General features: G+C 32.0%; 1 protein-coding gene across 2 annotated transcripts in view; it reads right to left on the minus strand.

Moving 5' to 3' along the window:
* Positions 1–17,660, minus strand: part of LOC148273260 (cadherin-AgCad1-like) — a 57,500-nt gene that overhangs the window by 20,793 nt on the left and 19,047 nt on the right. For both annotated transcript variants that reach the window (XM_088238942.1, XM_088238943.1), the window contains 13 exons: positions 16,423–16,642; positions 15,376–15,545; positions 14,242–14,420; positions 12,970–13,144; positions 11,836–12,022; positions 11,296–11,437; positions 9,922–10,110; positions 8,638–8,753; positions 7,927–8,154; positions 6,075–6,200; positions 4,558–4,678; positions 2,825–2,922; positions 636–768 (listed from right to left, as the gene is read on the minus strand). In XM_088238942.1, the coding sequence (XP_088095068.1) occupies positions 636–768; positions 2,825–2,922; positions 4,558–4,678; positions 6,075–6,200; positions 7,927–8,154; positions 8,638–8,753; positions 9,922–10,110; positions 11,296–11,437; positions 11,836–12,022; positions 12,970–13,144; positions 14,242–14,420; positions 15,376–15,545; positions 16,423–16,642 (2,084 nt within the window). The remainder of the gene's footprint in view (positions 1–635; positions 769–2,824; positions 2,923–4,557; positions 4,679–6,074; positions 6,201–7,926; positions 8,155–8,637; positions 8,754–9,921; positions 10,111–11,295; positions 11,438–11,835; positions 12,023–12,969; positions 13,145–14,241; positions 14,421–15,375; positions 15,546–16,422; positions 16,643–17,660) is intronic.

Here is a 17,660-nt window from a genome sequence, read left to right on the forward strand (position 1 = left end):
CTTTCACTATGTATTTTTGTGTCAAAATGTAATTTTGTGTACCTATTAAATAAACCGAAATAAAGAAATTATAAAATTTTGATATGTTTATACTTTTTTTATTTTAAAAAAAGAAATATTTGCGTTCTTATGATTTACCCAAATATTTAATTTTGAGGGCTATTTTCAACGAGTTGTAAATAACTCACTATTAGAAAATGGAATCAAGTTGGGGTAGAGTGGGATTCAAACCACAGACCTTTGGTCCGTGAGTCCGAGACACTAGCCACAGGACCACAACCCGATCACATACTAATCATCATTGTCATACATTTTTTCCTATTTTATTTAACTAATAAACTATATATTTCAATAAAAATGCGTTTTTTTTTTCTGAAATTAGTCATTCTTATGAAAAAGTATTTTTAAATACAGTGGCATATGCTTTGAATGTTTATTACAACAGCAAAAGGCTATGACCGCCCCTCTATGAACGCGGGACCACCGTGCATTGTTTTGCTGCGAACTGTAGCTAACTTAATACCCAATAGTAATAGAATGGTTTTCCCACGTTTGGGCTCCTCTATAGATTGGCGCATTATTACTCTGAGGTTCCAATCGTATTTCAATAGAGCATGATAAAGATTTTTTCTTACCTGTGAATTTGGTTGTAGCTGAGTTGTTTTCAAAGTATGGAGCACCTTCGGTTGGGACAAACTGGACAGTGAATGTAACAGTTTCTTCCAAACTAGAAGGATCTGTTCCTTTATCTTTAGCCTTTATGGTTATCTGTAAACAAGTGCAAATAGGCGTAATTCAAACAAAATGTGATAAACAAGTTTGAATTATCATTAATTTACATTGCCAAGCAAAAAACAATTTTAGGGTGATTCTAAATGAAAATATGAACCTAAACTTCGTATATAAAAAATCAAACACTGATTTGAGTCTACTGAACGCTTTATTTTATTTTTACAAATATAAAAACAAAAATTTCGTGACAATTGTTTCGCGTTGTTAGGGCATTTTCAAACGAATGAAAATGCATTAACGAATGAAAATGTCTTAACAAGGCGAAACAATTGTCACGAAATTTGTGTTTTTATATTTGTAAAAATAAAATAAACTGTTCAGTAGACTCAAATCAGTGTTTGATTTATTATATTATAAATTTATATCTGGAGTTCTACAAAATAAACACCAAATTAATCAATAATATGTTCATTATTACATTTTTGTACCTTTTACATTATTTTTATATAACTTTTTTTCTTTTCTTATTCTTTAAATTTAAGGTGATCTGGTTTCTATTAACTTTATTTTTATAACTGTAAATAATTATATGTATTTTTATTTTATTTGCAAGTTTCTAAGTGCCTAACAATTGTTAATTGCTTTTATTTTGATACCGATAATGTACTTAATCGATATCTTACACAACTGTGGAAAATTTTTATTGACTGTTTTCACAATTTTCGTTCATATGTATTCTTATTTTTTTTACACAATATATGTAAAAACTGTTGTTTTTTTTCCGAATAAAAATAAATAAATAAATAAATAATGTGAAACTAATTATTTATAGATTTATTGAATTTTTTTATTTTTACGTTTATTTTCAATGGAAATTTTACAAAACTTGGTTTGCGGAAACTTTACACTATATTGATTATAACAAATACCATAACAATATAATTTGAGTCCTTTTCATAAAATGGTGTACAACACAAAAAATAAGATAAATCAGTTTCATATTTTCGTTTAGAATCATCTTAAGTAATGATTAGGCTACGTCTAGGGTTGTCAGATGTGTTAGAAAAAAAATCGTACAAGATTAATCAAAAAAATATTTATATCTAAATTTGTTGCAACGGAGAGGGGAAAAAAATTGAGAATGGAATATGAAAGTCTAGATATTTACAGGGCTTATAACCTGTCGTTGGCTGGTTTAAGTGGCTTTTTCACACGCTGTGTAACATTCACCATTCTGGCATGTTTAAACATCAGTCACCCAAATCTGGCAATCCTAGATACGTTTTACAATAATATACGAGGGTTTTGTAAAAAATAAGGTTCTCAAATTTTTTTCAGGTTTAATGCATTTTTTATTTGAACTAAAAAATACATCATTGGAAAGCTAATTCTTAACTATTTTTCAACATAATCACCAGATTTTTCAACGCATTTTTGTTAACGACTAATCCACTTTTGGAATCCAGCTTCAAAGAAGTCCGCCGCCAGTCCGTGGAGGAATTTGGTGACTGTCCTGCTTGTTGAGTTTATGACTCGAGGGACCACAATAAATTCGGAAAATTATTGCGAGACCTTGAAAAAACTCAGAAGAGCCATCCAAAATCGCCGGAGAGGAAGACTGACGAAAGGCGTTAGACTGTACCACGAAAGGCGTTAGACTGTGCCCGCACGTCTCTCGCCAAACCAAGGATTTAATCGAAAATTTTGGCTGGGATCTCGTTGAACAGGCTCCCCCCTACAGCCCTGATCTTGCACCGAGGGACTTCCACTTGTTTCCAAAATTAAAGCAACACTTGTGTGGACAACGTTTCGAAACTGATGAAAGAGTGCAGGAAGCGGTCACCAAATTCCTCCACGGACTGGCGGCGGACTTCTTTGAAGCTGGATTCCAAAAGTGGGTTAGTCGTCAACAAAAAATGCGTTGAAAAACCTGATGATTATGTTGAAAAATAGTTAAGAAACTAAGCTTTCCAATGATGTATTTTTCAGTTCAAATAAAAAATGCCTTAAACCTGAAAAAAAATTGAGAACCTTATTTTTTACACAACCCTCGTATTTATAAGAAAATCAAAAATATATATTCACTGATTACCTCAAATTTTTTATCTTCGGTGTTCAAATCTTTAAGGAGTGTTAAAGTGCCCTTGTTATTGTTTTGATTCGTAATGTTAAAATATTCCTTAGAAATTTCTGAAAAAAACAAATAAAATAATACTATAGGTATGAGAGTGGTGAATTACAGCACAGAACACAGAATAGAGAAAAGTAAAATTTATTGCGATCTCACCGGGAATGGAAACCAGGGGTGGTATTGATTAATTAGAAGAGTTTTATTATTTTAAAGTGACGACACTTTGCTTCACATAATGGCCACACTGATGATAAAACGCCAAAAAATATAAACACGTGAAATCAAACTTGATGATTTTCATTTAGAACATTATTGCGACCTTAAGCATTACTCAAAACACTTAATTAGGTTGAATTGACCAAACCGAATTAGTTTTACTTCCATTTTTGCAGCAGTTTTATACACCATTTGACATTTAATAATCAGTGTGGCCAATATATGAAGCTAAGTGTCGTCACTAAAAAAAATTCTTCAAATTATATTACTCTTTATAATTTTACCGTGCCGTTTAGATTAAGATGATATGTGTGAAATAGGCTATTCTCCTTTGTATATCAGGCGGCTGGTTTGTTTATTTGGAAATTCTTGTCGAAATGAACAGACTTTAAGAGCTGTCATCTGTAGAAAAGACTAACTCAAAACTCGCTCACAATGTGACATCCAGCGAGTATGTTTTCTCTTTACGTTTGAGGCTCGTTCACTTTTCGCCTAACCAATATTAATGTACTCCAAATTCAACCTTAAGCACATTAAAATAAATATGTTTTTTGCTTGCAGCACGTGCTGTCCGAAGGAGTGCGATGAAATTAATAGACTGAAGATATCGTGTGCATTGCCCGTACGTTGCAAAAAACTGTATTTTGGACAAGGAAATAGGGTTGTGCTTACGTTGGTATATATTGAGCCGTTCACAATGCGGCTCGCTCAATTATTGGCCTTACTTTTAACCTGTTATAAAGTTACGCCAAAGTACAGTAGTATACTTCGGATGGGAATACAATCCTTATTCTACCTCTATGCCCAGGCGTAACTTTATGCCAGGTTTATAAGTAAGGCCAATTATTGAACACGCCGCATTGTGAACATGTGCAGTATGATTTTTTTAATGAGGCGGAGCCTCACTTGTCATAAAATGCTCGCAAGTCATAAAATGGACGATGAGACAATGGTAAGTATTGATTGTTACAAATACAATACCTACACCTATCACAACCATGAATAGAGACAGCAATTATCTGATTAATCCGCTGCTTTATGTATTCGGTTAGACATTGGAAAAATCTAAACTGCGGTTGAAAGATTTTTAAATTCAGATGAGCGATAATAACAATTATTTTCATGCTTGTAACCAGTTTCGAGCGAGTCTTTTGCTGAAAATTTTATGAGTACAAACTTTTCCCCTGGTAGGCACATATCAATATGTAGTTGGAATTCAGCCCCATGGCATTCCCAATGGCATCTTACATAAAATATATGAATATATGCGCCTATTATGAGATTTACCTAAAATTTTAAATTGCGCATTCATGATTCTGTTTTACTTTTAGATATTTTTTATATTGAAATTTGAAACCTTCAACTTTTCACATAAGTTTAAGAATGTCTTATAATGCAATTCTTTATATACACTATGGTAAAATCAGGCACCTTTCTATGATTTAATAAATAATAAAAAAAAAATAATTTCAAGAAACCTTTTCCGATTATTTCGAACTCAACTTGTCCCGCTTCTAAACCGTCCGGATCAGTTGCACTTATATCAGTAAACCTTCCTTTGCCCGCAAAATATAGCAGCGAACCAGCTTTGGCATCTTCCTAAAACAGATACGTTCACATATACATTGTTTTTGCAATATCATCTAATGAGGAAGTTCAGTGGTTTTTTTTGAATTATTTATTTGTTAACAGACTGTTATACTAAGTCAAAAAAATTTTTTTTTAATTTTTATTTATCGTATTATCGGTGCTACGATTTTTCAAAGTTTTGTATTTCTGAAATAACTCCGCGTGTAACGTCAGAGGTTCATTTCCGCTTATTCCCATTTAGTTCTTCCTATTGGTCTAGAAGCTACAAGCAGACCGGAAATCTTCCATAGCTCTCAGATCATAGGTTGATTCACATGAACCAGTGACGTCATTTAAAGTAGTGCGTTTTTATCAATATATTTTTTATTATTTTTTCTGTACATTTTCAAGAAACTTTGCCGTACAATTTAATGCTCTAATTTTTACCCCGCGTAAGAAAACATTTTTTGTATCCAATTTCCCGTAGGGCTGAAGTTCCTCATTATGTTCAAAATACGTTTTCAAACAATAAGGCAAGGGAAAAATAAAAAATAATTTGATAATTAAAATGCTTAAGCTTTTTTTGTTAATGTAACTACTAAGAGCTTCCTTCAGTACGGAAGTACAGTATGAAAGGGTACTCGCAAAGGTTTCCCTTCGACCTAATAAAGCTTAGCCGAAATCAAGTGAGGGTTATAACTAGAACCCTTTTAGGGCACTGAAGATTGAACAAACACCTTGCTAGAATGAACCTTTCCGAAACTTCTAGATGTAGGTTCTGCAGTGCAGATGAGGAAACACCTATACACATTCTGTGTGAATGTGATGCTTTACATCATAAGAAGCCTCATCCTCGGGGGTCCACTGGTTAAACCTGAGGATGTTAAAGAGCTCGCACCCTACCTAATTTGCCCGATACTTTACGGATCTGGGCTTGGAGGGGGAGATTTAGCAAAATGAGAACTCTCGTTCCACACAGAAGCCAGGTTCTTTATAGACCTGGGCATGGAGTGCGAGAAATATTCACGGGGACCCGCCATAATAGATCTTCACAGGTAGCAGTGACGTCAGGAGCTTGCATAGCACTGATACTCACCTCTAAGAATAAGAATAAGATCTTCCGTTTGGGTAGGTATCCTAAAAATGATTGAATTTATAAGAGCTTTATTAATAAATCTGCATAAAACATCAATTTTGGCGTTTTTGTGTTTCTGCTCCATGAGAAAATAATTATGATGCTGAATCTCATTTCAAATGGTAACAGCTTTATCTTATTTTTGGGGTTTGATCATTTTTAACCCACACGTTATTCCTCATATTTCTGTATTCCACATTTTATCTGTTGTTGGAATTATTGAAATAAATACTTATCTCCACCAGACAAATCATATTATAAAATCAGAAATAAATCACTTTTGTACTAAACCTGTTTTAAACGATAAAATTGATTCTGGACTGGAAAAACAAATTTCGGGCGTTCATAATTGTATGGAGTTACTGTCAAACTGTATACTTTGGTTGTATTCATTCTGGGCTCGCCCAAGTCGTATGCCTGAAAATAAAGCTCAGAGTTAAATACATTCTCTTTTCTTCCCTAATAGGGAAATATCCCTTCATTTTTAATGTATTTAGGGTCAATGAAATACTGTAGTGTTGAGTAAAAAAAGTTTTTTTCTACTTATTAGTAAAATAAAAACATTTTAAAATTTGTGATTTTGAATTCCCGCAAAAACGGTTATTGCATTGGGGCGTTTCGAGGAAGCTGCGGTGGACTTGGCTTGGATACGTGATGTGGATACCTCAGAAGAGATGATATTGAAAAAATATATAAAAACAAATATGCCGACCGGTTTTTTTTTTCAATAAAAGAAATATTTGCGTTCTTATGATTTACCCAAATATTTCATTTCGAGGGCCATTTTAAACGAATTGTAAATAACTCCCTATTAGAAAATGGAATCAAGTTGGGGTGGAGTGGGATTCGAACCACAGACCTTTGGTCCGTGAGTCCGAGTCACTAGCCACAGGACCACAACCCGATTTTTTTTCAAATACGACTGTCCTTCCGCAAGGCGTAAAAATATTTTTTTACAAAACAAAAAAAACAACTAATATATCTTTATAAGTATAATAATATTCATTTATATATACATATTCATTTTAATTACAGTAAAACCTCGTTTTTACGTTCCTCGATTTTACGTTTTCCCGCTTTTTACACCGAAATATTTAGTCCCATTTTTTTTCCATACATTCTCATTCAATTTCCCCCCTAATTAACGTTTTTTACGTTTTTCATAACCCTGGTTTTACGTAAAAATATTTTTCATAGGTAATTCATTCGATCTGTCAAAAGACGAGCCGCGCGCCGCCGCGTGAATGGAGAGTAAAAAATGTTAAAGGCAGATTTGCGTTTATGCTAATAAAATAAAATAAAATAAAATAAAATAAATAAAATAAAATCGAGGTAAATAAAAAATGTGTAAATTATTGTCTCAAACTAAATTCAAAGTAGGTGCAGTGTAATTGACCATTTTGTTTAAGTGTCTAATTTTGACATTTTACAAAATAGCGACATGCAGTTGACGCAAGTTTAGGAAGAAAAATGTCTTTACATCAATAAATTACGATGATATTTGATGTTATACAAACGGTATACAAATGTGAAAAGGAGATAGTTTAAACAGTTATCATTAAAATGTGAAATAGTCCGCGATGTAAATGACAGTTGAAATTTTTTGGTGTCATACTAAAAAAGTGATACCATATAAAAAAAAAATCCCAATATTTAGGGAAAAAATCGTTGGATGCATTTTGTGCAAATTCAAAATTTTATTTTCGTGTTTTTACGGTTAAGTACCTAGTTAAAATTATTTATGCATGTATTTTTTTAAGTTCAATAAAAAATAATACATTGCAGTATTGTTTGAATAAATACAAAATATGTTTAATTATATCTTTGGTAAATATGAATAATCCCCAATCATGACAGTTCTTACAATTTTTCTGCAGTATATTTAGTATAGTCTTGTACAATAACTATATTTTTATGAAATATCATTTTTTCCATACATTTTTCATTTCCTCACTTTAAAGTTTTCTTTACACTATTTTTTTTATGCTCCCTTGAAAAACGTAACAAGGGGTTTTACTTTAATTGATATTACAGAAAACAAATTCGTAGTATTAATTTTATCTTAGAATAAAAAAAAAAACTTAAAAGGTTATTTTTTACTTAAAAACTAATATGGAATAAAAAATAAATAAAATGGTCTTACCTCCAATTCAATATTGTAAGATCCCCAATAAAGTTTTAAATTATAATTAGGAATTAGTATACCAGAAACATTATCGGGACTTAGAATACCAAATAGATCTTCAGGGAACTTTATGGGGTTTTGGCTGGAAGCTGATTTTAATGATAACACATTGTATTTTACTCGTGAGTTGTCAGTATTTGGTTCATCTTTATCTGGAGCGATTACAACTGGTTTTAACTCTTCATCCTAAAAAAAAGCATAGCAAATTACTTTAAATTTTTTATACCGAGATTTCCATAGGTTCGACCTTAGAACTAAAGATATGCTTGTTGTGCCCAGAGTAGTAAAAAGTCTAGTAAGATTGCAAAACAATAATAATTGTTTTGCCTCAAACTGCATTCGATTCTACAATAAGGCTTTGCCAACAAAAAATTAAAGATTTAGTCAAGCACAGCCTGTTTGGAAAAAGCTACAATAGAGTCGATGAATATTTGCAGGACAAGACAGCTTGGCATTAGATTCGTGATTATTGATTATAGTTTTTTTATTTAAATTCGTTCGATAGGTTTAATTTACTAATTATTGATTTATATTGTGCAGTTATAATTGATTAATTGACGATTATAAGAGATTCGATGAATCCTATATATAAAGAATAATAATAATAATAACAGTGTTGTTAGCTAAACGACGATATGAACCAATTCGAAAGATAAAATCAAAACACACCTTTAAAGCATTTTCTTTTATTATCCATGACAGGCCATCGGGTAATTGTGGAGCATTATCATTAACATCCAGCAACTGGACAGTCACCATTGTTCTACCAGTGTTTCTCTGTCCCTCTAGAAATACAAATCCATTTAATTAATATTAATTGAAGACCTCGTTCTGACACATTGAAAGACCAACATTCTCCTAAATGATATTATTGGATTTTATTTTTCTCTTTCCAAATATTTCAAAAGAAATCGTAGGTACCAGGGCCCCGATTACAATGGGGAGTTAACAGAATTATCTCCGACTGTCTATAAAGAAGAAAAACCGATATTTGTGTACGTAAATGAGTCATTTTGCATGAACATTTAAAGCATCTTTGCCGATAACTTATAATTGAACATGTTTAAAAGAAAAAATTGTACGCATATTCTGCTTTTCATACAGAAAACTTAATTTTACTTTGTAGATAAAATTGAATATCAATGTTAACTTCCCATTGTAATTGAGGCCTCGAAATTCACTGTTAAAAATATGTTTTTTTTGTAAAAAAAGCTATTATTGTCCACAACAATTTGTTTAACTCTTAAAAGACTATGATAAATAATCCCTTTGCACGCGGTGATGTAACATCGTGTTACCACTAGTAAAAGACGCAATATTCTAAAGTTCAGACATTTGAAAAAAAAAATAAACATGGAGTTATACTGTTTAATAATTCCTTTTCCATAATTTATGTGAATAAACATATAATTTAGCCCTGTTGTAGCCAAATAAATTAAAAATCATGAATACGCCACTCATGCTACGCGCGTGCGTCCCCCATCACTGTCATCAACCGACTGAAGACTGAATCTGTTGTAGACAACACCCGCCGCAGAACAGCGTCTCTGTCTCCCTTGTTATGACTTCTGTCTTCGTGCTCTCTCTTGTATAATGTATCTGTATGTGTATAGATGTGTCGCTGAATTAGCGGACATTCATTCTTCGCGTAACAAGGATAAATATTTTTTGTATTAACATTTAGCACAGTTATACAAATTTTACTTTCCAAATCAGGTGCGAAAATGTCCATTTGAAGATTACAAAATTCGAATTCATAATTTTAAAAAATAAGAGAGATATATCAAATCTTGTGTTCTATGTCGACTAGTGTGACATCACAGCCGCACAACAGTTAAAAACAATAAATAAAGGGTGAAATCCGGTCTTTTGTCTACGAACATTTGTATAAACTCTATATTTAAAAACAAAACACATTTATTTTAGATTAATTAATAAAACTTATCTATCTACCTCCAACTTGCAATGGGTTGTCTGTCAGTGTGATGTAAATGTCATATTTGTCATCGCCTTCATCCCTATCCAAATCTTCCCCATTGAGAGTTACAATAAGGGCTCCCGTGGCAGAATCAATGGAGAAAAACTTAAGCACTTCTTGCTGCCCGTCAAAGTTGATCGTGTAAGCTACAGTACTGTAAGGCACTGAAAGAAAAAACAAATTATTTTAGAACATATTCTTAACCAATGGGGTATTTTCACAAGTCGAAAATAACGTTAAAAAAATAATATGCATTTAGAGTAGATTCTAACGATTTAACTATCGATGTATTCGAAAAAAGTTTTCGTTTATAATTTTTAGATTTAAAAATGAGCCATAAAAAACCGCAGTTGGGGACACGTCATTTTGACGTCGCACGTCATGCCTGCCGAATCGGCTTCTAATAAACATAGCGTACAAGTATGTTCCGCAAACGTCACACAATATGCATATTTTGCTAAAAGATGGCTAAATATGATATGTCATATGTTGATTTTTACAATATAATTATTAAATGGGCAATTATCATGGATTTTTTATGAGCTAATAAATTAATCTAAATCACAAGCCGATCGGTACTATTCTTATCAAAATCTGTTAAGAAATAAGGGAATAAAGGATTAAATTCTAGTAATTTGAATGGTGCCAAAAACAAACAATTCGGGACGTCATCAAGTATGACGTCTTCGGATGTTTTGTGACGCCATCAGTTTTTTTTTTATCAATGTCTATGGATTTTATAGAGTATTGTAGATAGCTTCCTTTTTCTATGTGTCGTTTGTTTACATTTACGGCGTCCTGTCACTTATTAAACGCTCCGAGTTGTGATTTATAATTAATATTTAGAAGAGGTTGAAAACCATAAAATAATAAAAGAAATTCAAGATGTAAGATGTAATCCGTTTTCACTTTCATCTGTCAGTGCCTGGAACTGGAGTGTGGAGTGGGTAAGGGGGGGATTAAGATAATATGCATAGTCAACTCTCCTTATATTTCTATCTGTGGCTTGTGGCATTACCAACATTAAAATGAATGCATTACTCGTGAACTTCTGTGACAAAATTTATTACCAACTTACGAAACGATCGTTTTCGAAAGACCTTATTTTCGAAACGAAAATAATTAATGAAAATATTCATATTAAGGGCTTATATAAACACTAGGAGAATCTATAAAAAATCTTTTATTTGTAGAGTAGGTTAAATCCGATATTCCTCCCGAGTGATAATACCCTAATATGTGCGTATTCTTATCGGATGAATGATTGTTATTGTATAGCATAAATTAGTATAAAAATTATTTTTAAAAGGATATTAATAATTTCTTAACAACATATTAGTTTTACTTACCATCTCTGTCTAAATCTGTTGACTTAATTGTTGTAATAGGGGTTCCAGTTGGGGAGTTCTCTTCTATGGAAACTACTTTTTTAAATTCGTCATCATTAGGAACAGGATTCTTGTTATTTATATCTATTATATCGATTTCTATCTAGAAAATCAAAAGAAAATAAACATGTATTTTTTATACATATGTATATATATATATATTTTCATTTGCCCATATTTAGTGAGAGTGAAGTGATGTTTCGAAAAAACTTAAAACCCACCTAAATCTGTAGCATGTAAATACAAAATAAATTGTTTTAATTGAATTATATAATTTTAATTTAAAATCAATTGATATCCATAGAATCACTTCGTAGAGTACCTTGAGGTATTACATTACGAAAATGACGCCATATAAATTATCCATAATAATAACATTGTGTTACTTAAGTTATTATGCATTTCTCTAATGGTAGAAAGTCGTGATTTGTTTTTTTTAATAAAGCATACCTCTATACATTATACGAGTATACATATTTTAAAACGAGTTCATTATTGTACCTTTCCTTTCGTCTTATGGCAGTCTACATTATCTTCCATATTTTTGCAGTCTGTAGCCGTTAGATCATAGAATAATTTCTCCCTGGGATCTGGTTTATCACATGTTATTTTCTTATTAGCGTAGACCGTTAATTGGCCAGTTGCTGGGTCTATCTTCACCAAATCTTTATCAGCGTTGGCTCCTTCCCTGCTCATAAACAATACATATTAATATTTTGATATTCTTAATTGTTAAGTACATTTTGCGTAATTTGAATCGATTTCATGCACAAAACTGTATTCTTTATCCGCCTGGACACAGAAAATACTGTAATTTTATTTTATTTTTTAAAGGAAAATAAATTCTTGCGTTCTTATGATTTACCCAAATATTTCAATTTTGGTGGGCATTTTCAACGAGTTGTAAATAACTCACAATTAGAAAGTGAAAATCAATTTGTGGTAGAGTGAGTTGCGATCCTCGGATCTTTAATCCATGAGTCCATGACACTACTTGCCACGAGGCCACAACCCAGTTGATCTAGTTTATAACTACCCATTTGGATAGAGGTGATGAATATATTGGTATCTTTTTCTATCTATCTAAAGCATTTGATACTATAAATCATTATACACTCTTCCAAAAACTTAGAAAAATAGGCATCGATAATAAAGAACTGAAACAATTTCAAAGTTATATGCACGACAGAAAACAAGTTGTCAAAATAAATAATAAAATAAGTGACCAAACCAATATTACCTACGGAGTACCTCAAGGTAGTATTCTAGGAACAATCTTATTCTTAATCTACATAAATGATCTGTGCCATTTAAACATCGATGGTTCTGTTATAAGTTTTGCTGATGACACCGTTCCATTATTCAAAGATAAGACATAGAAGGGAACATATAAGAAAGCCGAAAAATATCTGAATGTAGTAAAGGCATGGCTAGATACTAATTACTTAACTCTTAATAAATCTAAAACTAACTTCATTCCATTTCAAATCAGTTCTATAAACTATTCACAAAATGCTTATCTAAACACCAAACTACATAATTGTCTTCAGAGTGCTCATTGTAATTGCCCAATATTGGATAGGGCAGATAATGTCAAATACTTATGAGATATTATTAATTAGAATAGTAACTTACTCTAAATAATACTTGACATTATTGTAAAGAGGTCCATCTCTATCAGTTGCTTGTACTGAACCAATCAATATACCAGCGTCTGAATCCTCTCTAACAATGCGTTTAGCGGTTAATGTACCATCCACCCATATGGGAGCGTTGTCATTGACGTCTTCAATAATCAGTGAAAATGTTCCTGTTGATTTATAAATTCCAACAAATTAGTTACACCTGTGGGGGGCAAGAAGCAACTCGGCGTTTTTTCTTTTATACAAATCATATTCTCCAAGAGCAACAGTATTGCATATAAGACATCCGTCCACATAAGCGCAACGTTCTGGAGTACATTAACTTCATTCCTGCCATGGAGACATGAAGCACAAAGGAACGCGGCCCATGAAGAGACCACAGGGCGTGGTAACGTCAGTCAGTCTAACTATGTCAGCTCGACCCGGTCGTGGATCAAGTCCGTTCTAGCGTTTAATCATCGCTCACGCTCCATGCCCATCCTTGGTACAATGAATCTCGTTTCTTCTGTCAATCTCCAACTGTAGCTCAATCATAAATAACTATCGACAAGCTAATAAGCGACGTGATAACAATTTCTCACCATGGTTGTTTATCGTATTCGCGATCACAATGGAACATCCGTGAACACCTAATATTAAATGTCAAAAAAATTACGTTTCGCGACGTATAATCCTGCTACGCAATTACATATTTGAATTTCACCGGTGTAAGTATGGAAAATATTCCAAAACTGATATTTTTATTTATTATTTATCATGCTATTTATTCAAGTTAAGTCAAGAAAAGCAGTCGCCATGGTAATTGTAATTTAATTTTCACTATTTTGTATTAGATACTCCTTACTATTTTGCAAATGTAATGTATTGTTTTTTTTATAGTAAACGCCGATTTTTTGCCAATAAATTGTATTTATTTACGAGGAAAACAAAAAACAGATCGACACGAGCGTTGACTTAGAGATTACACACGCGTTGACTTATGACCGCGATAACTTAAACATCATGTTCTTTGTTGTTCATTGTGATCGCTCAAATGTTTAGCATGTTTTAAGCACGTCGATAGTTATTTGCGATTGAGCTACAAGGATAGGCAGAGCTCCAAACTCCCACAACTACCAAAATCCTACATTGACATATTTTAGGTGAAATCATTCAGAACGTGTGTGTGTCATCAATCAATGGACTATGATTTCTTTCAACCAATTGAGGATGCCATTTCAGTGTTTAAATAAACAACTTTAACAATAAAAGAGAATATATGTACCTTCAGCCGAATTTGGTAAAATGGTTTGATTTGTATCAGTGAGAACAATCGCGAGGTATAGAACTTCGAATTCCTCGAAGTCAATTGTGACGCCATCTCGAATTTCTTTAACAAACAATCGGCCTAACGCTTCTCCTTTTTTATTTGAATCAGGATAAATTGTTTCAATATCGACGCAGCTGAAACAAACATTTACATATTTTTTGCATCAAATTGATAATTTCTTCTCTTAGATATCGTATAGATAGTAGATAGAGCACTGAAATAATTTTATTTTGAATTATTTTATTAATATAATTATAGTCCTTAAAATATAGCTTGATTAAAATGACAGCTGTCAAAGTAATGTCACTAGTGATGGAAAATTACAGATCACTGATCAAATCGATTTGATTAGTTTTTTCATGAAAACATGAAACTCTGTTTCCGAAAATTTATATAAAAATGCAAAAACAAGTTCAACATAGTATGTTTAAGACAATTATTCACCAAAAATAATAAAATAAACAACATCACATGAATTATTTTTTATTCGATCAATTTGTCCCATCTCTAACATTTTTGCATAATGATGTAACCTTGTAAGTACGTCGTTAATAATTAGGTTAATTTTGTGTTTTTTTTTTTTTTTTAATGGTGGTGTAATGGTCAGCGCATTTGCCTACCATGTAAGAGGTCTCGGGTTCGATTCCCGACATGGTTGATATGAAATATTATTTAAAAGGGTGTTTTTACACTAGAATATTTCATAGTCCCTGGACTGGTACCTGAAGCGTAAGACTGATCACCTTACCTTCATGTAACAAAAAAAAAGATCAAGATACGCTGCGATTGGTGTACCAATGCAGTGCCCTATGCTCCATTAGGTACGGAAAGGAATGATGATGATGATTTTCAAAGTTGATTTTATTTTATACGTCAAGCTAATTGTACTAAAAAGTAATTAACATGCCAGATACGAATGATTTTTCGTGTGTCAATATAAATCACTCTTTAGACGTTACTACAAAGTTATATCGTCACTTTTGCTAACAACTGTAATTCTAATCAAGCTATACTTTAAGGACTTTTTTATAGACTTCAAAGATCTGTGTTATTGTCATCTGCAGAGTTGACATATAAATGTTTAATTACCCTTCGAACTCTTCTCTCTTGACTTCGAATCCTGGCTTCGATGCCGACGATTTGGGCCAGTCGATTGAAAATTTTATCACGGCTTCCGAGTCCGGATCACTGCCTCTAATTTCGCGAGTTATTTCATGATTTTTGGGGGAATTTTCTTTGACGGATACAGTCTTCGAGGGCTAAAAATAGTTTTAATTTTTAAAAATTATTTTATTCTTATTTGTTTTTTTTTTTCAAAATACATAAGAGGTAAAACAGAGTATTCAAAAAATAAAGGATAATTACATAGCAATGAAATACATATTAATAGTAAACAAAAAATCCCACAAAGGCATGGCCTGTTCGTGGGTATACAAGAAATGTTTATGAATTTTTGCTCCTATAATAAATAGACAGTTATAATATTGTTGTGTAACATAAGAAAGAGAAAATAAAATATTATGTAAAAGATTATATGGAATTTAAAAAAAAAATAGTAATTAAAAACGGAAATAAAAAATATAAAAAAAACATAAAAATATTCCTTATTATTAAAGGGCAACAAAATATATCATAGAAAAAAAGAGTTCATATCTTTAGTCTGAATCCAGGACAGTGCATGTTTTTTAAAAGAAGTAAAATTTCAAAAGTTTGGGATCAATGAAATATTATCAGTAAAAAAATAATTAAAAGTTTTTGGGCCTATAAAATACGCATGTCTCTGTGCGAGCCTCGTTTTACAATGTGGTATTTCTAACACACGGTTCCTTCTTTGACTTGATCTATTTAAATTACTTGTAAATAAATATTGGTTCTTAAATATATATTTTAAACATTGAAAACAATATATTTGTCTCATATCTAAAAGTTTAGCTTCTTGGAACAATTGGAAAGAGGGAAAAGTGCGATTTTCGTGAAGCGTTATTTTTAATATAAATTTTTGAACAGTTTCTAATGGTTTAATATGGTTGTTGTAAGCTCTCCCCCATCCAATTAATATTACAGTAGATACTCGTACGTGATTAAGTATAAAGGCAATTATTAATGCAGTACACAGCACACAGAGGGAATACGCACCATACGAATTTCTGGTGGTTTATTGTTAACATCAATCAGTTGTATAATTAATTGGGCATATTTAGTATGATACGGTTCTCCTAGAACGTCTTCAGCCTTGACTTGAACTATAATCTCACTCTGCCGATTGAAGTCAAACGCATCATTCTCAGTGACGGTAATCACTCCCGTCTTTGGATTTATTTCCATGTAGCTAGATACGCTTCCGCTGATTGAATGTCTGAAAAAAATCACAGTACATTTTACTGGGAGTTACTTATCCATCTAATCTATTAATTTGCAAATAAAATCTTTAGATCAACATGTTTTAGTTCTAATGACTGTTTTCTGTGGAATGATGACTGCATAACAGGGGCGAATAGTCCATATAAGCGATTATGCACAGCTTACCATTATATTTGACTTTCTATAATAAAGTTTTACAGTAACTACATGGTTATACTACTATAATAGGTAATGCTTGCCAAATTATTTGGTTTGGGATTTCGTGGAGCGTTTCTCGATTGGTTTTGTGCCTACCTGTCAGACAGATTGTTTTATGTTAAAATTTAAAATCCGCTATCAAATTGCTTCTTTGCAACCAGCGGTCTTCCGCAAGGCAGTCACCTGGGTCCTATATTGTTTTTGATTTTTGTAAACGACATAACATCATGTTTCCGAGATAATGAAGTTTTGCTGTTTGCTGATGATGTAAAAATATATAGGGAGGTAAAAAACATAGGTCATTGCGAAACTCTGCAATCTAACTTAAATTGTTTGAATGTATGGTGTGAAAGAAACAATTTGTTCCTCAATGTTGACAAATGTAAAGTTTTGACTTTTTGCCGAAATAAGAATCCAATGGCTTTCAACTACACCATGAATTCTATAAATTTGGAGCGAATGACTGAAATGACCGATCTTGGCATTATATTCGATGAAAAATAAAATTTCATAAAACATACACAGAGCATAACAAATAAAAGCATGAAAACTCTGGGATTTCTGTTGCGAACGATCAGAGATTTTGACTCAGTTTATGTAATGAAAATTTTATATATTGCTTTGGTACGTAGCCAACTTGAATACAACTCGGTTATATGGTCACCATTTTATAAAGTACCTATAAATAATACTGAAAGAGTTCAACATAATTTTTTAAAGTTTTGTTAATTTTAAATTGGGTATTTCAATTGAAGATATTAATTACTCGTCCTTAAATAAATATTTAAATGTACAAACATTAGAAAATAGTAGAA

Source organism: Micrasema longulum, unplaced genomic scaffold (genome assembly GCF_059751315.1).
Source record: "Micrasema longulum isolate JH-2025_06_02 unplaced genomic scaffold, ASM5975131v1 h1tg002022l, whole genome shotgun sequence".
Lineage (NCBI taxonomy): Eukaryota > Metazoa > Arthropoda > Insecta > Trichoptera > Brachycentridae > Micrasema > Micrasema longulum.